Here is a 25,746-nt window from a genome sequence, read left to right as displayed (position 1 = left end):
TCTTTTTATACCCGATACTCAAAATGAGTATTGTTGTATATTAGATTTGTAGTGAAAATGGATGTGTGTAACGTCCAGAAGGAATCGTATCGAACTCCATAAAGTATATATATTCTTGATCAGCATCAATAGCCGAGTCGATTGAGCCCTGTTTGTCTGTCCGTCCCTATTAGCGCCTAGTGCTGGATGTTTTGGATTCAGACTTCTGTGATATGTCACTGCTACAAGAATATTTCAGAATTTCGCACCACCTCTTTCCGCCCCACAAAGGACGAAAATCTGTTACATCCACAATATTGCAGATTCGAGAAAACTAAAAACGCAGAATCATAGATAATGAACATATCTATCAGATTGCTGAATCTGGATCAGATCAGATCATTTTTATAGCCAAAAGGAACAAATCAATTTGCAGTGGCTTCGCAGCGCCCGACGCACGCTCAGACTGATTTTCTGTCTCTCTCGCACGCATTCTTTGTCGTGTCGTTCAATATTAGCGGCGTCTGCCGGAGAAGAGCCATACTGACTAAGTATCGGGTATAAATGTAGAGCGTCGAATCTCTCATTCTCTGCGCAGCTGCAGCCGCGGTTCTTGACTTTTCGTGTTTTCCATTCTCGGTCTCGCGTCAATACAGCGTCGCTTAATCGGTATTTCATTTTCCGTTGCTGTGTCGAATTGCACAATGGTTAACATGGACAACGATCCGAATACAGGCGCGGGCGGAAATATTGTGGGGGGTGATTCCAGACTGAGTCTATATAAGCTATATAAGTTATATACAAGTTAGTCATTATATGATCGGCGAATCCTTCGCGGGGAATAAAATCAATTAGCTGACCGCCGTGGAAGTCAAGGTGCGCCTTGATATGTTGGCAGAAATTCGAGAGCAATTCAATAAGGCCCATAATTAATTGGAGGCTCTCGATCAAAACGTGATTGGGAGTGAGCTGCGCGAAAACTTCGATACCCTTTTCATATCATTAAAAGCTGAGTTGCTGGCTGCTGTTGAAGTAAGCCAGTCACACGCCGCTGCCCATTCAACGGCTCTGCCAAACCATTCCGGTCATAGTACCATCATCATGGCTCACATTCAGCGACTTCCTGAGCTAAAGGTGCCTAAGTTTTCTGGTGGATACGTCGAGTTTTCGGATTTTATGGCAATGTTCAAATCGGTGATTGAAGCGGATGCGGATCTCAGTGACATCGAGAAATTCTAGCACCTTCGCTCTTGCCTCGCTGATGCGGCTTTGGATTCGGTTCGATCGTTGGAGCTCTCCAGTGCCAATTATCGTGCGGCTCTGGATATACTTAATAAACGTTTTAATAATAATGGACTTCTTTTTCAGGAACACATCAAGAAGATTCTTGGGCTCAAGAGGGTAGACTCGCCTTCTGCTAAAAGACTTCGGGAGTTTTCGGATGCGGTCAATTTTCACATGCGAGCGTTGCAGACATTGGGAACGACTGAGGAGATCTCAGGATTCATGGTCATCAACATGCTGCTGCAGAAGTTGGATTCGAAGACGCAAACCAAGTGGGAGGAGCACACATCGTCAGATGCTATACCTAGCATTGGATGCTATTGCAGCAACGCTGCCAGAAAATGGAGCGTTTGGAATACGCTACAGCGACACACGCTAGTAGCGAACAGGTGGGAAAAAACCATTCCTATACGCAGGTTAAAAAAACGTTTGTAGCTTCCAACTCTTCCGCCGACCCGTCTGTATGCGTATTTTGCCACCCAGCGGGCCATGGAATATACTCGTGCAAGATATTCGGAAATCTCTTACCGTTGCTGCGCCACAAAGAAGTGAAGAAGCTTTCCATATGCTTCAATTGCCTAAAACCGGGGTACCGGACCCGCGAATGCAATAGTGGAAAATGTCGAATATGCGGCCGTAGATATGATGCTAGTATACAGCCCACAGCACAAAGCTGCCCAGGTATTACTCCTCCCGATCTGGCCGTTCAACCAGAAACTCTTTCCGTCGCTCAAAATTCTGTTAGCAGCTCGCCTCTACATTCGTCTACCTCTCTGGCTGCCCAAGGTCTTCACTCTGATGTCGTGTTTCTGGCTACAGCCGTGGTTCTCGTGAAGAATCAGTCTGGCGTTTTAGTTCCTTGTCGTGCCATCTTAGATTCAGGATCGCAGCTGCATCTCGTCACATCCAGATTCGCCCAGCAGCTACAGCTTAGGAGAACTCAATCGTCTGCACTTGTGTCTGGGCTGGGCGATACCAGCGTTTTTACTGAGGGATCCACCATAAGCATTTGTATGCATTCTCGCACCTCTGCTAACACAACTACGCTTACTGCTCTCATCGCCCCCACGATTACCGATTCTCAACCAAGTATGACAGTAGATGTATCTGATTGGAGTATTCCATCTAACATTCAGCTCGCTGATCCTGCATTTTTCAATCCTCAACGGGTTGATCTCCTCATTGGTGCGAGGATCTAATCTTTAATCTAATTTCGCTTTATTCGTAGTTATATTAGGATTTAGGGCTAGATATGACAATTTTACTTAGCTACGGATCTCCACCACGCGCTGGCTCTTGTCGGGTGTGGCAGCGTTGAGGCTAATGATTGGGGCAATTTGACCTCCGCTATTGCTTTGGCCCGCCACTCAAATCCGCACTCCACGTCTCGCACTTCCCTCTTAGCTTCCGCCGGTAAATGTGGATCACCTCTTAACTTAGACTCACTCTGGGGGCAGGCGGGGCCTGTCTTCCTGTTGCTGTATTCACTTCACTGCACTTCTTCGAACCGTACCGGGTATCACTCTTACGTTTCGGCGGGGTTTAAATGTGCGCGCGCGATCACTCATCGACGAAAAAGATCTCGCTTCGTCGCCGCAGCCTCCTTTTATAACCCCGCCTTAACGGGACCCCGGCTCGGCATCGGTAACTTTCCATCGCCGTCTCCTGGTTTCCACGGCCTTCGTAACGGGACCTGGCCGGTGGCGTGATCCCATGCCCTTATTTGGTCATGCGTCGGACCACTGCCGGCCCGATCCCGCCGTCTCCTCTGCCCCTCGCGTGTCTTTCTCTTCGAGAGCGGGACACTTCTCCTCTCGGGGGCCCTTGGCCTCTTCGCCGCATCCGGATATCCGCGAGTATCCGGACTGACCTTCGCCTTATCCGGCCAGCCATCAGCTTTTATCCGGCCGTTCCACAGCCTTATCCGGCAGTGCTTCGGTCGAATTTGGCCTGTGGGAACCGCGTTTCCTCACACCCCCCCTCTTTCTTCACGCAGCGGAATACTACCGTTTTCCGCGACCTTGCGACGGTGTGTGCCTTCCTAATTCAAACGGCCCGAATTCGTGCGCGCTCATTATTGAAGCTGGGATCACGGCCGCCCTGGCGCCCTCTGGCGTCCTTGCTCGGGCGGCGCTGCCAGCCCCTGCAGTTTTCTGGCTGGGGCTGACTCCCTGCCTATCGATAAGGTGTAGGGGCGTTTATGCGATCCACTCGATATTCCCCCAAGTAAGTATCTGTAAGGAAGCGATCCTGGGCTGGGGTACATATCTCAGTCTACTCCAGGGTCGAAATTACAGTAATATTTATAATTTGCCGGGACTCCGTATTTCGGACCGACGATGGGGGACGGGGCAGCAGTCCCGCGGACGGGAGCGATCGTAGCGTGGGACGTGGCAGTTGGTTTCACCGAGAGCACTCCGGTTATCGCCGAATAGCGCCTTCAGGACCCCACCGAACTCAGAATCAATACGGAGGTCTTTACTATGCGATAATACCGACAGGTGTCGCCAAGAGTACCTAGGCTACCGCCGGACAGTACTTACGGGACCCTGCCGGCCTGAGAGTTACTACGAAGCGGGAAGGGGGACTTTGCTATGCGGGAATACCGACAAGTATCGCCGAGAGTACCTAGGCTATCGCCGGACGGTACTTACGGGACCCTATCGGCCTAAGAAATACTACGACGCGGAAAAGGGAACTTTGCTATGCGGAAATACCGACAAGTATCGCCGAGAGTACCTAGGCTATCGCCGGACGGTACTTACGGGACCCTGTCGGCCTAAGAATTACTACGACGCGGAAGGGGGAACTTTGCTATGCGGAAATACCGGCAAGTATCGCCGAGAGTACCTAGGCTATCGCCAGACGGCACTTACGGGACCCTGTCGGCCTAAGAATCACTACGACGCGGAAAGGGGAACTTTGATATGCGGAAATACCGACAAGTATCGCCGAGAGTACCTAGGCTATGGCCGGACGGTACTAACGGGACCCTGTCGGCCTAAGAATTCCTACGACGCGGAAGGAGGACTTTGCTATGCGGAAATACCGGCAAGTATCGCCGAGAGTACCTAGGCTATCGCCGGACGGTACTTACAGGACCCTGTCGGCCTAAGAATTACCACGACGCGGAAAGGGGAACTTTGCTATGCGGAAATACCGACAAGTATCGCCGAGAGTACCTAGGCTATCGCCGGACGGTACTTACGGGACCCTGTCGGCCTAAGAATTACTACGACGCGAAAAGGGGAACTTTGCTATGCGGAAATACCGACAAGTATCGCCGAGAGTACCTAGGCTATCGCCGGACGGTACTTACGGGACCCTGTCGGCCTAAGAATTACTACGACGCGGAAAGGGGAACTTTGCTATGCGGAAATACCGACAAGTATCGCCGAGAGTACCTAGGCTATGGCCGGACGGTACTTACGGGACCCTGTCGGCCTAAGAATTACTACGACGCGGAAGGAGGTCTTTACTATGCGATAATACCGACAGGTGTCGCCAAGAGTACCTAGGCTACCGCCGGACAGTACTTACGGGACCCTGCCGGCCTGAGAGTTACTACGAAGCGGGAAGGGGGACTTTGCTATGCGGGAATACCGACAAGTATCGCCGAGAGTACCTAGGCTATCGCCGGACGGTACTTACGGGACCCTATCGGCCTAAGAAATACTACGACGCGGAAAAGGGAACTTTGCTATGCGGAAATACCGACAAGTATCGCCGAGAGTACCTAGGCTATCGCCGGACGGTACTTACGGGACCCTGTCGGCCTAAGAATTACTACGACGCGGAAGGGGGAACTTTGCTATGCGGAAATACCGGCAAGTATCGCCGAGAGTACCTAGGCTATCGCCGGACGGCACTTACGGGACCCTGTCGGCCTATGAATCACTACGACGCGGAAAGGGGAACTTTGATATGCGGAAATACCGACAAGTATCGCCGAGAGTACCTAGACTATCGCCGGACGGCACTTACGGGACCCTGTCGGCCTATGAATCACTACGACGCGGAAAGGGGAACTTTGATATGCGGAAATACCGACAAGTATCGCCGAGAGTACCTAGGCTATGGCCGGACGGTACTTACGGGACCCTGTCGGCCTAAGAATTACTACGACGCGGAAGGAGGATTTTGCTATGCGGATATACCGGCAAGTATCGCCGAGAGTACCTAGGCTACCGCCGGACAGTACTTACGGGACCCTATCGGCCTAAGAATTACTACGACGCGGAAAAGGGAACTTTGCTATGCGGAAATACCGACAAGTATCGCCGAGAGTACCTAGGCTATCGCCGGACGGTACTTACGGGACTCTGTCGGCCTAAGAATTACTACGACGCGGAAAGGGGAACTTTGCTATGCGGAAATACCGACAAGTATCGCCGAGAGTACCTAGGCTATCGCCGGACGGTACTTACGGGACCCTGTCGGCCTAAGAATCACTACGACGCGGAAAGGGGAACTTTGATATGCGGAAATACCGACAAGTATCGCCGAGAGTACCTAGGCTATGGCCGGACGGTACTTACGGGACCCTGTCGGCCTAAGAATTACTACGACGCGGAAGGAGGACTTTGCTATGCGGAAATACCGACAAGTATCGCCGAGAGTACCTAGGCTATCGCCGGACGGTACTTACGGGACCCTGTCGGCCTAAGAATTACTACGACGCGGAAAGGGGAACTTTGCTATGCAGAAATACCGACAAGTATCGCCGAGAGTACCTAGGCTATGGCCGGACGGTACTTACGGGACCCTGTCGGCCTAAGAATTACTACGACGCGGAAGGAGGTCTTTACTATGCGATAATACCGACAGGTGTCGCCAAGAGTACCTAGGCTACCGCCGGACAGTACTTACGGGACCCTGCCGGCCTGAGAGTTACTACGAAGCGGGAAGGGGGACTTTGCTATGCGGGAATACCGACAAGTATCGCCGAGAGTACCTAGGTACTCTCGGCGATTCTTGTACGGGACCCTGTCGGCCTAAGAATTACTACGACGCGGAAGGAGGACTTTGCTAAGCGGAAATACCGGCAAGTATCGCCGAGAGTACCTAGGCTACCGCCGGACAGTACTTACGGGACCCTATCGGCCTAAGAATTACTACGACGCGGAAAAGGGAACTTTGCTATGCGGAAATACCGACAAGTATCGCCGAGAGTACCTAGGCTATCGCCGGACGGCACTTACGGGACCCTGTCGGCCTATGAATCACTACGACGCGGAAAGGGGAACTTTGATATGCGGAAATACCGACACGTATCGCCGAGAGTACCTAGACTATCGCCGGACGGCACTTACGGGACCCTGTCGGCCTATGAATCACTACGACGCGGAAAGGGGAACTTTGCAATGCGGAAATACCGACAAGTATCGCCGAAAGTACCTAGGCTATGGCCGGACGGTACTTACGGGACCCTGTCGGCCTAAGAATCACTACGACGTGGAAAGGGGAACTTTGATATGCGGAAATACCGACAAGTATCGCCGAGAGTACCTAGGCTATGGCCAGACGGTACTTACGGGACCCTGTCGGCCTAAGAATTACTACGACGCGGAAGGTGGTCTTTACTATGCGATAATACCGTCGTAGTAATTCTTAGGCCGACAGAGTCCCGTAAGTGCCGTCCGGCGATAGCCTAGGTACTCTCGGCGATACTTGTCGGTATTTCCGCATAGCAAAGTTCCCTTTTCCGCGTCGTAGTAATTCTTAGGCCGATAGGGTCCCGTAAGTACTGTCCGGCGGTAGCCTAGGTACTCTCGGCGATACTTGCCGGTATTTCCGCTTAGCAAAGTCCTCCTTCCGCGTCGTAGTAATTCTTAGGCCGACAGGGTCCCGTAAGTACCGTCCGGCCATAGCCTAGGTACTCTCGGCGATACTTGTCGGTATTTCCGCATATCAAAGTTCCCCTTTCCGCGTCGTAGTGATTCATAGGCCGACAGAGTCCCGTAAGTGCCGTCCGGCGATAGCCTAGGTACTCTCGGCGATACTTGCCGGTATTTCCGCATAGCAAAGTTCCCCCTTCCGCGTCGTAGTAATTTTTAGGCCGACAGGGTCCCGTAAGTACCGTCCGGCGATAGCCTAGGTACTCTCGGCGATTCTTGTACGGGACCCTGTCGGCCTAAGAATTACTACGACGCGGAAGGGGGAACTTTGCTATGCGGAAATACCGGCAAGTATCACCGAGAGTACCTAGGCTATCGCCGGATGGTACTTACGGGACCCTGTCGGCCTAAGAATCACTACGACGCGGAAAGGGGAACTTTGATATGCGGAAATACCGACAAGTATCGCCGAGAGTACCTAGGCTATGGCCAGACGGTACTTACGGGACCCTGTCGGCCTAAGAATTACTACGACGCGGAAGGTGGTCTTTACTATGCGATAATACCGACAGGTGTCGCCAAGAGTACCTAGGCTACCGCCGGACAGTTCTTACGGGACCCTGCCGGCCTGAGAGTTACTACGAAGCGGGAAGGGGGACTTTGCTATGCGGGAATACCGACAAGTATCGCCGAGAGTACCTAGGCTATCGCCGGACGGTACTTACGGGACCCTATCGGCCTAAGAATTACTACGACGCGGAAAAGGGAACTTTGCTATGCGGAAATACCGACAAGTATCGCCGAGAGTACCTTATGCTATCGCCGGACGGTACTTACGGGACCCTGTCGGCCTAAGAATTACTACGACGCGGAAAGGGGAACTTTGCTATGCGGAAATACCGACAAGTATCGCCGAGAGTACCTAGGCTATCGCCGGACGGTACTTACGGGACCCTGTCGGCCTAAGAATTACTACGACGCGGAAAGGGGGTTTTTGCTATGCGGAAATACTGACAAGTATCGCCGAGGGTACCTAGGCTATCGCCGGACCCTGTCGGCCTAAGAATTACTACGAGGGTCAGGGATATCGACGAGCATCACCGAGAGTGCCTAGCAATCGCCGGATAGCACTTACGGGACACTGTTGAACTAAGAATTACCACGGGGGGTCAGGGATATCGACGAGCATCACCGAGAGTGCCTAGGCAATCGCCGGATAGCACTTACGGGACACTGTCGAACTAAGAATTACCACGGGGGGTCAGGGATATCGATAAGCATCGCCGAGGGTGCCTAGGCAATCGCTGGATAGCACTTACGGGACACTGTCGAACTAAGAATTACTACGGGGGTCGGGGATATCGACAGGCATCGCCGAGAATGCCTAGGCAATCGCCGGATAGCACTTACGGGACGCTGTCGAACTAAGAATTACTACGAGTACGAGAATACCGACGCGTATCGCCGAGAGTGCTTAGGCAATCGCCGGATAGCACTCACGGGACACTATCGGGCTAAACATTACTGTCTTTATCATACAGGGCAGGTATCGCCGAGAGGGCTTAGGCAATCGCCGGACAGCCCTTCGGGACCCAGGGAACTACGGGGATCAGGCGAGACACCAACAGGCGTCACCGGGGGCGCTTAGACGATCGTCGGATAGCGGCCTCGGGACCCTGCGGGGTCACAAACTACGGGAGGGAATCATGCGGAGGGAACGCCGACAGGTGTCACCGAGAACGCCTAGGCAATCGCCGGACAGAGGCCTCAGAATCCTGTCGGGCTACGAACTACTGGATGGAATCACGCAGACTCGGGTAAGAGGCGGGACGAAGGGCAGAGAAGATGAAGCCCCGGGCCTCCAGGTTCCCTAGTGTATAGATTGTTGGTGGTCGGGCTATGTTTCTGTTATATTCGTTACATTTCACTTTATTCTTTCTTGGTTCCCTACCTATCGCACCGCTCAGCAGCCCGTATACACGTCTAGAGACTAGCTTACCCCTGAAATCCCACGCTTGTACTCGTCGAAAGCCTCCTCTTCCCCGTGGGTGCAGCGTAGATGCAGGATCTCCTCTCCGTAAGTGTAGTATCGATGCAGGGTCTTCTCCCCGTAAGCGCAGCGTCGATGCAGGATCTTCCCCGTGTCACTGATAGCGTTGGCGTGGATCTGGGCCGCCACGTGTTTTACTTCTTCCAAGCCACTCGAATTTTTCCGCGAACACGTCCGACTCCTACTCCCAATCGAATCTAATCCACGTTTTTCTTCTCCAGCGTCAGAACTCTCCCGTTCCAGCGCCAGCGTGGGCGGCCAGCGTCGTCATTCTCGCGGCGGCAGAGGGCTGGCGCCGTCGTTCGGCGTCTACGCTGCGCCGGTGACTTTTGTCTCTCTTTTTCGCTGCTGGCGCGTCGTTACTTCGCTTTAGTTTTCCGCGTTTCTCTTCTGCCGTTGCTGCTGTGGGCTTACTGTTTCGGCGCTTCGTTGCTGCGTCGACGCTGGCGGCTTATCTTTTCGGCGCTTCTCGTCTTCGGCCGTCGCTGAATTGATGCTGTTGGCTACCGTTTCGGCTCTTGGTGTATTCCTCTCTCTTTGGCTTCCGCTGCGTTGTTGTTGTTGGGTTTTGTTTCTTGGTGTATTCCTCCCCGTTTCTGTGTCGGTGCCGTTAGGTTTCGGTTCTTGGTGTATTCCTCCCCGTTGCTGTGTCACTACCGTTGGATTTCGATTCTTGGTGTATTCCTCCCCGTTGCTGTGTCGGTGCCGTTGGATTTCTGCTTTCTTGGTGTATTCCTCACCCTCTTTGGCTGCTGCTGCGTCGTTGTCGTTGGGTTTCTGCTTTCTTGGTGTATTCCTCACCGTCTTTGGCTGCTGCTGCGTCGTTGTCGTTGGGTTTCTGCTTTCTCGGTGTATTCCTCGCCGTTGCTGCGTCGATGCCGTTGGTTTTCGGTCCTTGGTGTATTCCTCTCTCTCTTTGGCTGCTGCTGCGTCGTTGTTGTTGGGTTTTGGTTCTGAAAAGCCAGTGGCGTCCGCCGTGATCGCGAGATCCCCCGTGGTCACGTTGTCGTCGTCTATGGCAGCACCATAACTCCCGAACCAACGGCGATTCAGGGCGGCGACGTCGTGATTGGGCGCCGAGCGGACACCTGCGGTTGCGAAGCGGCCATCGGGCTCTAGTTCCTCTTCGGCGTCGGTCCCCGGGTCCTGGGTTTATTGGTCGATCCACCCTTGGATGGCTGCCGCGCGCTGGCCCCATGGCATCCTGTCCTGTTGTCGAAGTGTCGCCTCTCCGACCCGCCTCAGCTGGGCTTGACGAGAGGCGGATGGCCCATTGGGGTCGACGATCCAGCCGCGAGTCCGGTTTGTCGTTGGTTCGTCGGCAGGTGCCGGGACTTCAGGCTGCTGGTCTCCGCTAGGGTGTCCCGTCGTATCACCATTTGCCCCTAGGGGCCGAGCTTGCCTTCCGTCTCTTAGACGCTTCATGTCTTCTAGGGAGAAAATACCTGTCGGTTAGAACTTGCCTGTCTTAACTAGAAGTATTAATACCCTTCCCCTATCCTGCTTGAGCGGTGCGAGTAAGAAGATGTTTACATTGGGTGTAGTACTTATCTAATCCCATAAGGGGATGTATACGTAGCTTACGGTTTCGTGGGTCGCGCCCCTTACGGGGCGAGGACGTTACGGTAGCGCGCTACCGTAAGTGGCCCTTGCAAAGTCGGCAGGTCATTTGGGTCTCTCCAGCGTCGTTGGGTTCTCCTCGGGGTGGTCCACTCCGTGGAACGCCTTTAAGTCAGCTAAACTCGCTGTTTTCCTTCGTTTGCCTTGTTGAATCTGTAGTCGAAATACGTTGGGAGATAAGAATTGGGTTACCTTGTACGGCCCGTCGTACTTAGGGGCCAACGTTGCCGCGAAACCGTCGGCGGCTTTGGATAAGTGATGCTGCCGAAGGAGGACTAGGGTTCCTAGTTCGGGTCGCCACTCGCGCCGTCGGAGGTCGTATGTTCTCTTCTGCTCTTGGGATGCCCGTTGGGTGTTCTCCTGTACGACCTTGAACACTTCCTGCAGTCGTGTCGCCTTCTCGTGGGCAGGCTCTGGTTCATTTCCTAATCTTGGGGTCACTTCGTCGTACAAGGCTCCTGGTAGCCTTGGTTCTCGTCCGAGTACCAAAAAGGCCGGGCTGAAGCCCGCCGTGGTGTCCGACGTGCTGCTGTTTATGGCCAAGCTTAACTCGGGGAGGAGATCGTCCCAGGTCCGTTGGTCCCCGTCGACGGATTGTGCAATCATTGTCTTGATGGTCCGGCTTGCCCTCTCCGTCGGGTTTTGCTGAGGGGTATACGGCGCGGTGTGCTCGAGTTACATTCCCGCCACCTCGCAAAATTTCCGGAAGGACCGACTAGTGAATTGTGTTCCGTTGTCACACACAAACTTCCATGGGACCCCGAATCGGCAGAGTATCCTCTCTCGGAACGCCTTCTCCAAGTGGGCGGTTGTGGCTTTCCGGAGTGGCACAAGTTCTACCCATTTGCAGAATGAGTCGAAGAACACGAGGAGCATCGTGTAGCCGTGCGTTGAGCGGGGTAGTGGGCCTACGAAGTCCGCGCAAAGGATGTCGAACGGGCCCTAAGCCTGGCGCGTATACATGTGACCTGCGGGTTTGTTCTGGCTCACCTTAAATTTTTGGCAGCTTTCGCAATGTTTCACGTATCGGGCCACGTCTCTGTAGAGTCCTGGCCAGTAATATCGTTGGGTTACCCGAGTGGTAGTCTTCCGTATTCCTAGGTGTCCGGCGGTCGGGTGATCGTGGCATTCTTCTAACACTCGTCTACGATGGCCACTGGTGACGCATACCTTTCACTGGTGAGATTCTTCCTCGATTGGTCGGTGTCCAGGCTGCCGGTAGATCTGTCCGTTCTCGATTATAAATTCTCTGCATTCCTCAGGTCGTGACTGGATACGTTTGAGTAACCTTTGTATCCAGGGGCAGGTGGGCAGGTCTTCTAGGGCTCGCTGTATGGTGTCGATAGGTTGCCGGGAAAGAGCGTCTGCTACGATGTTTTGGCTTCCGCGTCGGTAAAGCACGTCAAAGCGATACTGTTGGAGTTCCAGAGCCCAACGGGCGATGCGACCGGTCGGATTATTGATCGAGTTTAACCACTTCAAGGCGAGATGGTCGGTGATGACGTCGAAGTGGTAGCCCTCCAGGTAGCATCGTAATTTCCTGATGGCCCAGACGATGGCTAAGCGCTCCTTTTCCGTGGCTGAGTAGTTCTCTTCTGCTTTCAAGAGCCTTCGACTGGCGTAGGCTATGACCCTCTCCTCTCCGCTGATCTGTTGCGTCAGGACCGCCCCTAGACCGTAGTCGCTTGCGTCAGTTTGTAGAGCGAACATCTCCGCGAAATCCGGGCAGGCTAAGACGGGTGCTCGGGTTAACTTCTCCTTCAACTCCTCGAAAGCGGCCTGCTGTTCGTCACTCCAGATGCACCTTTTCTCCTTCTTCAGGAGGCTAGTCATTGGTTGTACAATCGTCGCGAAGTTTGGGACAAACCTCCGGTACCACGATGCCATTCCTAGGCAGCGTCGAAGCCCCTTTATTGAACTGGGTGGGGCCAACTTCCGAACGGCGACGATCTTATCTGGGTCGGTGTGTATACCCTCTCACTAATGACATGTCCCAGGTATACGATGCTTTTCTGGAAGAAGCTGCATTTCTTTTGGTTCAATCTTAGATTTGCTTCCCGTAGTCTCCGGAACACCTCTCGCAGATGGTCGACGTGTTCCTCCAACGCCGCTCCGATGACAATAATGTCATCAAGGTAAGCGAATGCGTTGGGTTCCATCTGTGGTCCGATGACGCTGTCCAAGGCTCGCTGGAACGTGGCCGATGCTGAGTGCAGCCCGAACGGCATCACCTTCCAATGGAAGAGTCCTCTGCCCGGAACGGTGAAGGCGGTACATTCTCGGCTCCCCTCGGCCATAGGGATCTGCCAATACCCGTTCTTGAGGTCCAAAGTCGAGATGTAACGTGCGTTACGGAGCCTCTCGATGATGTGGTTGATCCTGGGCAGTGGGTAGGCGTCGGGTATTGATTGCGCGTTGAGTTGTCGGTGTCTACGCACATCCGCATCTCGCCTGTCTTCTTTCCCACCAGTACGATGGGAGCGCTGTGTGGGCTTTTTGAAGCTTCGATTCGCCCGTCTTGCAGCAACTCGTCGACCTGAGCATTGATGATTTTCTGCATGGCCGGATTTTTGGGGAAGTACCTCTGCTTTATCGGCTTGTCGTCCTTCAGAGTGATGGTATGCTCAGCTATGTGAGACACGCCCTCCAATCCCTCGAACTTGGCCAATTCTTGCTTCTAAATCCGTTCTCTTTCGTAGTGATCAGACGTGTTTTTGTTTTGCGCTCCGCATTTTTTCCTTTTGTTTTGAATAAACAGCCGGTGTTTTCCTAACTAAATTCTAATTATACTTCCTAACCAGACAACAATCTGGAAACCTATTCTATTACGCGAGTGCATGCCTTTTGATTTGTGCTAAAACATTATTTAACTTTTTATTTTTCGGCGTCGGCTTGTGCTTGTGTTTGTGTTGTTGCAGTGAGTGAGTACGCATTACATTGCATTGCAGTCCGCTCTCGTCTGGTAGCTTTTGTTGTTTTATCACTCTCTCGCTATCACCTCAACTTCAATAACTGTTCTTTCTCTCTCGCTCTTTAAACTTTCTGAGCAATAGCGCTCTCTGCTTAGTAGCTCTCGCTATAACCGCTCTCCACTCTGCTCTCTTTTTTTACCAATTCCGCTTTGAGCGTTGTCTGGCACATTGGTCTGATACCAATTTGTTTTGCAAATAATAGTAAATAAATAAATAATAAAATGGAATACGCTGTGGTCTGTGCCAAAAAAAGCTATAAGAAGCAGATCACCCACGATCAGCCGAATGTCCCCTGCTGGCTCTGCGACAGCGTAGTGCACGCAAAATGCGCTGGATTTTCTGGCCTCGTGAGTGATGCTATAGCCAAACGTAATGGCTTGCATTACAGTTGCGAGGCATGCCGTGCGGTGGAGAAAGACATGGTAGCTTTTATGAGGCAGACGCGGAGTGGCTTTAAGGAGCTGACCGTTGGTTTTAAAAACCAATACGATCGGCTCCTAGCCATGGAGGCTCAGTTTAGCGGTTTAAAACTGCTGAATGAGTCTCCGAGGCGCAAAAAGGTCACTCCGCGGGATCTGCAAGTGCCAACCGTCTCTCACACGTGCGCCGCCGAAAAACTGACTCCGACCACTCCAAGTGTGCAGCAGTTGATCTCGTTTGCCACTCCAAGGGCAACGACAGCTGCTGGCGATGCAGATTCGGTAGCCGAATTCATCGCCTCGGAGAATGTGCAGCCAAGTACGTCTGCAGCGTCCGTGTCCGTGGTGTCCGCAAGTTCGCTAGTTGTTCCGTCTATCCCGATCCCACCAGACGTTCCGGACCTCCGGATATTGCCACCACAGGTACTAGGCCTGTGGTGACTAAACCACTGGTGGGAGTCCCACCAAAACTACAGGTTTTTGTTTCACGGCTGGCCCCTGACCTCACATCTAATGATGTAATTGCTTTTATTCAAAGCAAAATAAAAGCCGTGGGCTAAAAGGTGGAGAAATTTAACTTCTCTTATGCCAGGGAGATAGCCTCGTTTAAGATAGGCATCTCCCCAACTCAATTTGACACCATTTGCTCCGCCAAATTTTGGCCGGAGCATTTGGTGATGAAGGAGTTTAAGGCTAAGAAGAAGAATAGGCCCCTCATATCCCTTCCAAATCTTTCCAGTGTGCCACCCTCAACCTCAACTTCCTCTTCCTCAACTTCCCGTCTTGCTTCCACCTTTCCAAAAAACTAACTTCTCTTTTAGTAACCTATCAGAATGTAAGAGGCTTGCGTAGTAAGCTCAGCATTCTTTTCCGGGATAGTGTTGCATTTGCTTCCCACGTTATTGTGTTTACTGAAACCTGGTTAAAGCCGAACATTCTTAGTTCCGAGGTTTTGGCAGGTCGGTACACAACTTTTAGAAAGGACCGTTCGTCTCGACGTGCAGGGGGGGTTCTAATTGCAGTGGACTCTAACTTCACGTCTGAACACTTCACAGTCCAGGTTCAACACGCACTGGAATACCTGTGTGTAAAACTGATTCTTCCCGCTTTCACTATATTCATTCCTTGTATATTCCTTGTTCGGAAATCTTTATGAGCAGCACTTGTCCGCTTTAACCGCTGTTTCTTCCTCGCTATCTGATAAAGATCGTATGATAGTTCTTGGTGACTTCAACTTGCCAGGAACTGTTTGGTCTTCGGTAAACGAGTCTAGTATCCTAGTGCCCATGTCACGACATGACTTTGTTGACGGCTGGCTTGACCTGTCCCTGTCTCAAGTCAACCATGTGAAAAATTCCTTGGGTCGATTGCTTGATCTGTGCTTTGTATCGGATCCGACCATAGTGTTGTTAACCCGAGCCCTTCCGCTCACTATACCTGAAGACGCCTACCACCCCACTTTCGAGGTGTCGCTAGATATAGGACCAACTGTATTGGATCGGTCGAGTAGACTACCTGAACGTGTCCGCTGCTTTCGTAAAGCCGAGTTTGCGAAGCTTAATAACCTCATTAGGGATTTTGATTGGTCCGCTTTGTACTTGTGCACTGATGTCATAAAAGGCACAAACATTTTATACAATGCTTGTTCGGTCAAACTCCTTTAAGGAACAAGTATTCAAATGACCCTCGTGAAATAGAGAGCCTACGCTCACTTTTTGTATTTACTCTCACCATAATTGTACTAAATTCACCACTGTATTCTCTCTCTTATGCCCAGTACTCAAGCACTAAGATTTTTAATAAATAGTTATTCCCTAATACTCAACTGGATCGATCGACTTTTCTCTTTCTTGTATAGACTTTGATTCGTTTGCAGAAAAAACTAACACACCCCCATCCGTGAATTAACATTAATGCGGAAAACGCTCCGTGTACAAACATTTTGGCGCTCAACGTGGGGCACGTGTGTTACTTTAATTCTTCTGTGAACAATTAAACTAATCGCAATCTACAAAGGCAACAATTACAACATTCGCTCGTCTCGCAGCTGCAATCGAAAGTTCCGAAAACCGTATCAGAATTGTTTGTCTAGATCGCGGGATCGTTGTCCTCGCCTTGCTCTCGCCGTTCTCGCTTCATTTTATCATTCGCTTGTCACCCACAACGCATTCAACGGCGCTTGCATTCTCGGTTCGTTCGCTTTGCAGCTACCTGCTTTGGTCCATCGATCAACGCATTCTTTCTATTGGAATTCCACCGTTTCACCTTCGTTTTGCTTTCGTTGCCGCTGCTGGAATTTTTTGCTTTTGCTTTCACCGTTGGATTTGTGCTCTAGCTGCGGCTGCTTGCTGCGTTTTTTGTTGTTGTTATTTTTGGAAGCTCTAGTTCTGTGTCAGCGTAATTACACTACACAACAAAATGACGACGCTCGAAGACTTAAAACGCCAACGGAGCAATATAAAACGAAATATAACTCGGATCAAATCTGTGGTAGATGCTAAATCGGAAACCCCGATATGCAATGATGAGCTTCGCTATCGGTTGAACATCTTAGAAACGTATTTCAAGAATGTTTTAAATGTCCAAGCTATATTGAAGACCTTAGTCCGAATGATGAAGGACGGGCAGATTTGGAGGATACATACATAGCAATCAAGCTAGCCATAAAGGAAAAAATGGGAGGAGATCTGAACGCCAGCATTGTTGCGCCTTACTACCACCCACCGCCAGTGAAGTCATCGTTACCAAGGTTGTCGCTACCCACTTTCGACGGAACATATGCAAACTATAAGAATTTCTTCACTCGTTCGAGCAAATTGTTGTGCGTGAGTCTGGATTGTCTAATATAGAAAAGTTTAATTATTTGCTGACCTGCCTCACGGGGCCGGCATTAGATACAATTCAGGCATTCCAGGTTACAAGCGAAAACTATCCGAAGGCCCTAGCAAAACTCAAAAGCCGTTTTGATAATCCTACTCTTATATTTTTAGAAGGTATTGAGGCATTGTTTGCACTACAACCTGTGAAAAGGTCAAACAGTCAGCAGCTTCACAGCCTAGTGGATAAGGCATCCGCTATATTAAGCTCGCTGGAGTCCATCGGCAAACCTGAGAACATTGTTCACGCTATGGTTATATATATTATAATGGAAAAGTGTGATCAGCAAACTCGGAACAAGTGGAAGGAATCGCAGGACTACAAAACTCTGCCAACCTTGCTAGCATGCACACAGCTTTTGGAACGCCACTGTCAGTTTCTCCATTCGTCTGGAAACTCGGCTGCTACTTCGTCACAACGAAAGGCTGAATCCAATAAGTCAAATCGTCATTCTAATCACCAAATAAACTTGTCGTTTGCTATCACTAATCCGTCTTGTACACTTTGTTCTAGTTCTGGCCATAAGATCTCTAATTGCGCTCAGTTCAAGGCTATGAACAGCAACCAACGGTACGACAATGCAAAACGCCTCGGTCTCTGCACCAATTGTCTTGGAAATGGTCATAGAGTGGCGTAATGTTCATCGACTCATCGTTGCCGATCCTGTAATCGGAATCATCATTCATCTTTGCATCACTCTCAGCCGCAACAGCCACCCCAATCATCAGCAGGACAATCTTCAACTACTGAACCGGTACTCCAACCAGCGCAACCCTCCTGGCAAACGGCTCATCAAGCTGCTTCACACTCTCATATGGAGATCGCAGCAGATGATCAAATTTTGTTGGCAACAGCTATGGTTTTGGTAAAGGATGCCACAGGTGAATACAAACTCGGTAGAGCGTTGCTTGATTCATGTTCTCAGGTTAATTTTGTAACCGAAACCTTTGCACAAAAGCTTCGCCTTCGTCGTGAAAAACACCACATTGGACTCCCTTACTAGTTTGAAGGCTCGTACGACTACCTCTATTAAGTCACGTACTTCCGGCTATCAGCTCACTCTCCAGTTTGGAATCACATCCCATATTGCCTACCAGCCAGATAGTGAGATCGACATATCGAATTGGAACCTACCAGCTAACACTCCATTGGCTGACGAATCGTTCTATAGGACTAAACGTATTGATTTGTTACTGGGGACCGAAGCCTTCTATGGAGCTCTAGCTGTTGGCCAGATTCGCATTGGTCCAAATCTTCCCACTTTGCAGAAGACTCTTTTTGTTGGGTTGTTGCTGGGAGGTACCAGTGGCAATATAACAGACAGCCACCATTGTGCTTGGCGACTGTAGAAGAGTCGATCGACAAGAATTTGCAGCAATTATGGAAAGTGAACTCATTTGTCGATCCAAGCGCTAGAATGCTCCCAAATCATCGTCGCTGTGAGGACCATTTCAGGGACACAACACATCAGGATGCCAGTGGGCGGATTGTCGTTCGCTTGCCATTTCAAGAAGATCCAAGTTGTTTTGGAAGCTCCTTCGATACAGCTCGAACTCGATTTTTTGCCATTGAGAGACGTCTCGCTCGTCTACCGGAAATTCGCTCGCAGTATATCTCGTTCATGCAGGAATATGAAAGTCTCGGCCATATGTCCCTCGTACTGAATCCTAACTTGGAAGAACCGCATTATTATATACCCCACCATTTCGTTCTGAAACCAAGCAGTACCTCGACGAAGCTCAGAGTTGTCTTTGACGCCTCTTGCCGTACAACATCTCAAAGGTCACTTAACGACCTACTTTTAGTCGGCCCTAACATTCAGGATGAGTTGTACTTGCAATTGCTGCGGTTCCGCATGCATAGGTTCGGCATCACAGCCGACGTCACAAAAATGTACAGGCAGGTACTTGTGAGTGAGAAGGATAGAAAATTCCAGTACATTTTGTGGCGAGCATCTCCAAATACGGATCTTCAAACCTACCAACTCAATACAGTGACATATGGGACTGCGTCTGCCCCATTTCTCGCAACTCGTAGTTTGCATTACTTGGCTGAGGATTGTAAGGATGCATGGCCATTAGGGGCTGCTGCTGTTAAAACTGCATTTTATGTCGATGACCTTTTGTGTGGGGCTGATGATATAGATACACTCTTCAAACTAAAAACTGAAATCACATCAACTCTCGCTCGTGGTCAGTTTCCATTATGCAAGTGGCATTCAAATCATCCAGGCGTGATGGAAGACGAATCTACCAAGGAATAAAACATTTCAGAAAACTCAGTCAGCAGCACACTCGGCGTAACTTGGCATCAACGAAGTGATGCATTTAGTTTCACATTTAATCCAAAGGAAGTCTATCCCACTACCACAAAACGAACAATTTTGTCTACTGCGTCGTCGCTATTCGATCCAATCGGTCTGCTATCACCGTTAGTCATTGTCTCTAAGATCATTCTTCAGGAGTTGTGGCTTTTGAAACTCGACTGGGACGAGTCTGTCCCCCAGAATTTAAGCCACGCATGGAGCAAGTGTTTGGAATCGCTGAATTCACTGTCGTCACTAGCGGTACCTCGTTTTTGTTTGCAGCCTGATACTAGTAGCATTCAAATACATGGATTTTGCGACGCATCGATTCGGGCATACGGCTGCTGTGTTTATGTGCGCACGGAGAATTCGCTTGGACAGGTCACAGTGAAATTGTTCACTTCTAAGTCTAGAGTAGCACCAGTGAAGAAACAGTCTCTTCCGAAGCTTGAACTATGCGGCGCACATCTACTTTCTCAGTTGTATAACAAAGTCAAGGCCATATTCAGTAAACACACTATCACATCTTATTTTTGGAGCGACTCACAGCTCGTATTGCATTGGCTGCAACAACACTCAGTCACCTTATCGACCTTTGTTGGAAATCGAGTGTCCGATATTCAGGATTTAACGTCTGATGGAAAATGGCGCTATGTGCCAACACATCAAAACCCTGCTTATATTCTGTCGCGAGGCTGTAACGTGAGCGAGTTGATTAAGTCTCCATGGTTTTCGGGTCCTACGTTTCTAGTCGAAGATTCACTAAACTGGCCCGCCACTGGTGGAAAACTTGATATTGACATGGACGTGGTTAACTCGGAGAATCGGAAAAGTTTGTTTGCTGCCGTACACGAGACAAATAATATCCTCAACATCGTCGATAATATCAGCTCATACACTCACAGTCTGCGTCTCATTGCTTGGATGATTAGGTTCATAAGGAGATGTCGGAAGCAATCGACGTTCACCACAACCTCACCGACGCCAGATGAACTTCGATTTGCTTCACATTGCCTTATTTGGAACATTCAACAAACTCATTTTGTAGAGGACATCCGTTTACTTCAGAAGCAAAAACCATTAAAAGCAGCTTAAAGTTTCTTACTCCCTTTTTAGAAGTCGTGAACGGATTCGAACTTATCAAGGTTGGTGGACGTTTGGAATACTCAGACCTACAAGACGGTCAAAAACATCCGTTGCTGCTGCCTAGTCAGTCCAAATTTGTATGGAACTATATTCGCCATTTGCATCTTCGGAACTATCACGCTGGACCTAAAGCCCTAGTCGCTCTCATTCGTTTGGAGTATTGGATCGTTAACGCCAGAGACTTGGCACGTAGAATTGTTCGCTCCTGTGTACACTGCGTTCGCTACAGACCGAAGCTGCTACAACAACTCATGGGCTCAATACCGCCTACGCGACTCGCTCCGGCTCGACCCTTTGAACGCTGTGGAGTTGACTTTTGTGGACCCATCAACACATATCTACGCATTCGAGGAAAGGGACCTACAAAAGCATACATAGCCGTGTTCGTTTGCCTTCTCACCAAGGCCGTTCACATCGAAGTAGTCTCTGATTTGTCAACAAAGGCGTTCTTAAACGCATTGAAACGGATGGGAGGTCGTCGCAAGCTGCCGACAGACATCTTCTGCGATAATGCCACTAACTTTGTAGGGGCATTGAATCAACTGCAGGAACTAAAAAAGTTTATGTTTTTAAAGCAGACCCAAGATGAAATCTATAAATTTTGCGCATCTGACTTTATTAATTTCCATTTTATTCCCCCCAGGGCACCTCATTTCGGAGGCCTTTGGGAAGCGGCAGTCAAGAGTGCAAAGGGGCTGTTAAATCGTACGCTGGCCAACACCAGGTTCACCTTTGAAGAGTTGAGCACTGTCGTCGTCGAGATAGAATCGATCCTCAACTCGCGCCCGCTATCGCCGCTTTCGTCAGACCCAAATGACTATAGCACTCTCACGGCTGGTCATCTCTTGGTTGGCGAATCATTGCGATCACTACCTGAAAGGTCCCTCGAGAATATCAAGCTGTCAAGTATGGACCGCTACGATGCGATTACGGCCGTCAAGCAACGGTTTTGGAAGCAATGGTCTGCTGACTATGTCAACGAATTGCGATCGCGCACGAAGTGGACAGCACCCTCAACGAACCTCACTGAGGGCACGTTGGTCATCATCCATGAGGACAACCTGCCACCGCTACGCTGGAAACTAGGCCGAGTGCAGTCTACTGTGCTTGGGAAGGATGGACTTGTACGGGTGGTGCACCTCCGCACTGCAAATGGAAAATGTTGCAGGCCAATACACAAGTTGGCAATTCTTCCGGTGGTTTAAGAGCAGTCCTTTCAACGGGGCCGGGATGTTCGGTCAAACTCCTTTAAGGAACAAGTATTCAAATGACCCTCGTAAAATAGAGAGCCTACGCTCACTTTTTGTATTTACTCTCACCATAATTGTACTAAATTCACCACTGTATTCTCTCTCTTATGCCCAGTACTCAAGCACTAAGATTTGTAATAAATAGTTATTCCCTAATACTCAACTGGATCGATCGACTTTTCTCTTTCTTGTATAGACTTTGATTCGTTTGCAGAAAAAACTAACACACCCCCATCCGTGAATTAACATTAATGCGGAAAACGCTCCGTGTACAAACAATGCTCTTGGCACATTTTTCGATTCTTGTGTCCCGCTTTCTTGTCCGACTAGATCTGGAAAACCCCCTTGGTTTACCAAAGAGTTATCCAGTCTAAAAAACTTAAAATCAAGACCTTATAAAAAATTCAAGAAGTGGGTTCTCCTACTTCTCACTCTCGCTATGTAATAGATCGCTCAAACTTTTCAGTTCTTAATGTACAATGCTATAAGAACTACCTATCTCGATGCAGGATACGTTTTTCTCAGGACCCTAAACAGTTTTACTGCTTCGTAAGCAGTAAGCGTAGAACGTCCGCACACCCATCCTCGCTATCATTTTGTAATACGTCGGCAAATAATGATCAGGCAATTGCCGATCTTTTTGCCCAATTTTTCCAAACCACCTATTCTGAGGAAAGCTACTCTGGTCATCCGTACCCATACGGTTTACCGAGGTCGAACGGCATTTTCAGCCCCTTGTTAAATGAATGTTCCCTAATTCATGATCTTCGACTAGTTAAGCCGGTGTTTTCACCGGGTCCAGACGGGGTTCCAGGTTGTGTACTCAGGTACTGCGCCGAGGCTCTGTGTGGACCTTTGCTTAAACTATTCACTCTGTCCATTGATTCTTCTTGCTTCCCCCCGATCTGGAAGGAATCGTTTATAATTCCTCTCCATAAAAAAGGTAGCAAGTCTGATGCAAAAAATTATAGAGGTATAGCAAAGCTATCCGCTATTCCTAAATTGTTTGAGAAGGTATTAACTCCGCACTTGCAACATCTTTGCAAGTCACTTATATCTCCAACTCAGCATGGATTTATAAGGCGGCGATCAACCACCACGAACTTGTTAGAGTTTACCTCTTTCATTATTAAAGGCTTTCAATGTAACTTACAGACGGATGTTATTTACACCGACTTTAGTAAAGCATTAGACCCTGTAAATCATTCCCTTTTAGCGCATAAACTTGACCTTTTAGGGTTTCCGCCCAACCTCCTGAGATGGATTTCTAGCTATCTTTGTTCCAGGTCTCAAAGAGTCCTCTTCAAAAACTCCCTCTCTTTACCAGTAAAGGTTTCTTCGGGAGTACCACAGGGCAGCCATCTAGGCCCCTTACTCTTCACACTCTTTATTAATGACTTGCCTTCAGTATTAACATACTCTCGAGTACTTATGTATGCGGATGATGTTAAACTCTGTGTCCAGTACAAGGACATTTCATTTCATTCTCGCTTGTAATCCGATCTCAATAACTTTCAGTCATGGTGTTGTGCAAACTTGTTACACCTTAATGTCTCGAAATGCAAAGTTATGACATTTCATCGTTCTAGCCCTTTGTTGGCTCCCTTTACCCTATTTGGTGGTTCTCTTGAGAGAATTACCCTGGTGGATGATCTGGGTGTTATGTTGGACCCCAAGTTAAAGTTTTCCGAACACATTTCTACCATGGTAAATAAGGCCATGGGCGTGCTTGGGTTTATAAAGAGGTGGTCAAAGGAATTTGACGACCCCTATATAACAAAGGCTCTCTTTACCTCGCTTGTCCGTCCGATCTTAGAATACGGCTCCTGTGTATGGTGCCCTCAGTACAAAGTACACCAGGACCGTATAGAATCAGTACAGAAAAACTTTTTACTCTTTGCTCTGCGGGGCCTTAACTGGGATGCGGGTGTAAGACTCCCATCTTACTCTAGTAGACTACCATTAGTAAACCTCCCATCCTTAGTTAACCGTAGAAAAATGCTTGGTGTGATATTTATGCACAACTTGATCAGGGGTGACATAGACAGCCCTGATCTGTTGAGCCGCATAAACTTCACGATTCCTATTAGACTGACTAGAAATTTTATACCGTTGTTCCTTCCACTTTGTAGATCGAATTATTCCTTGCATGAACCGTTTAGGGTCTTATGCTCGGATTATAATTCCCTCTACCATATTATATCCACCACTAATTCTCTTCCTCTTATTAAATTACTAATCCTTACACACCTTTTTAGTAATTAGTAATTGTAGTGGTATTTGTATTTTGATTGCATGCTTAGTTTCTTAGTAAGTTTAGTACTAATTTTCCTCGAATGTTAGTCTAATAGCTATCTTTCTTGCATGTTCGCGTTTGGTTCGGCTACGCACCGCGCGTCATGCGGCAGCGCCCCTCGGTCGGTTGGGCGGGAGGAGGGCTGCGTTTTGCCTGGGATCCGCGCGTAACAGCCTTCTGCTGGTGTCACACGGGCCACTTGACGGTGCAGTAACTGCATCGCCTCTTGAAAGATGCAGTCATTGCATGTCAACGTGCAAAGAAAAAAAAAAAAAAAAAAAAAACTCGGCTACCCACGGCGGGAGGGGTGGTTCGGTGATGGGGGCTGTCGGTGGCGAGTTTTCTTCGAGCAGGGCACATGTTATGTTGGCGAGGTTCACGGTGATAGGGTCAGTCGAGTCTGATCTTCGAAAAGGGTGGCGTTGTCGACCGGCCGCGGCATCGGCTAACGGGGCGAGTTGATAATTCGTTGGGGGGGGAGGTGCGAGTTGGTCTACCTTGACCCGCCCATGTCCTTCGGGGCCGTGGTCTTCCAGGCGTAGCGGGTCGTGGTGTAGAGCGATGCTGGTTTCCCGTGGGGTCGTTCGCTCTGATTGAGCCGCACTGCTGGGCATTTCTGATTTGGCTCGCGTCGATCGTGTTATATTTTTAGCGCCGCCGGGTCCGTCTCGGTCGGGGCTTAGATGCGTTGTCCTTGTATTGCTGCTGGGTCTGGCGTGGTCGAGGCTTCGATGCGTTGTCCTTGTATTGCTGCTGGGTCTGGCGTGGTCGAGGCTTCGATGCGTTGTCTTGTATTGCTGCTGAGTCTGGCGTGGTCGAAACTTAGAAACGTTGTCCTGATGTTACTGCTGGGTCTGGCGTGGTCGTGGCTTAGCTCCGTTGTCTTGGTAGGGATACTCTGGGTGGTTTTCGAGGCAGACGGACTGGCCCTGGGTGCGTCCAGCGGTGTCGCAGTCGTCTCCGTAGAATCCTCGTTGCTCTGGGTGTTGTTTGAGGCGGACGGACTGGCCCTGGGTGTGTCCAGCGGTGTCGCAGTCGTCTCCGTCGAATCTTCGTTGCTCTGGGTGTTCTTCGAAGCGGACGGACTGGCCCTGGGTGTGTCCAGCGGTGTCGCAGTCGTCTCCGTCGAATCTTCGTTTCTCTGGGTGTTCTTCGAGGCGGACGGACTGGCCCTGGGTGTGTCCAGAGGTTTCGCAGTCGTCTCCGGCGTGGTTTCGTTACTCTGGGCGTTCTTCGAGGCGGACGGACTGGCCCTGGGTGTGTCCAGCGGTGTCGCAGTCGTCTCCGTCGTGGTTTCGTTACTCTGGGCGTTCTTCGAGGCGGACGGACTAGCCCTGGGTGTGTCCAGCGGTGTCGCAGTCGTCTCCGGCGTAGCTTCGTTGATGATTCTGGCGTGGTCGTATCGAATCGTGGGTTGGGTTCGGGTGGCGTTGCTGAGTCTGGCGCGTTCGAGATCCTGATGCGTTGTCGTGGGTCCATTGCTGGGTCCGGCGTGGTCGAGATTCTGGTGCGTTGTCATGGTTACGTTGATGGGTCTGGCGTGTTCGGGATTCCGGTGCGTTGTCACGGGTACATTGCTGGGTCTGGCGTGGTTGGGATTCTGGTGCGTTGTCACTGGTACATTACTGGGTCTGGCGTGGTTGGGATGCTGGTGCGTTGTCTTCGTCCGGTGGGTCGCAGTTGGATTGGTCAAGCGGGTAGGAGCAGCGGA

At 50.0% G+C, this 25,746-nt stretch overlaps 1 protein-coding gene across 2 annotated transcripts; it reads left to right on the top strand.

Annotated features, from left to right (window-relative positions):
* The first annotated feature begins 16,450 nt into the window (after nucleotides 1-16,450).
* Nucleotides 16,451-21,716, top strand: LOC117186488. Of its 2 annotated transcripts, XR_004471548.1 has the most exons (3): nucleotides 16,451-17,476; nucleotides 17,552-21,013; nucleotides 21,133-21,716. XR_004471548.1 is itself a non-coding variant. In XM_033387367.1 (2 exons), exons 1-2 carry the CDS (start codon nucleotides 21,000-21,002, stop codon nucleotides 21,692-21,694), a joined length of 576 nt encoding a protein of 191 aa, XP_033243258.1. In that variant the 5' UTR covers nucleotides 18,342-20,999; the 3' UTR covers nucleotides 21,695-21,709. The 2 variants fall into 2 exon arrangements, 1 of the variants encoding a protein (XP_033243258.1); XM_033387367.1 differs by lacking the exon at nucleotides 16,451-17,476 and having other exon boundaries at nucleotides 18,342-21,013; nucleotides 21,133-21,709.
* The last annotated feature ends 4,030 nt before the right edge of the window (nucleotides 21,717-25,746 follow it).

Source organism: Drosophila miranda, chromosome XR (assembly GCF_003369915.1).
Source record: "Drosophila miranda strain MSH22 chromosome XR, D.miranda_PacBio2.1, whole genome shotgun sequence".
NCBI lineage: Eukaryota > Metazoa > Arthropoda > Insecta > Diptera > Drosophilidae > Drosophila > Drosophila miranda.
Note: the sequence above shows the minus strand (reverse complement) of the source record. Positions and strands in the feature narration are given on the sequence as shown.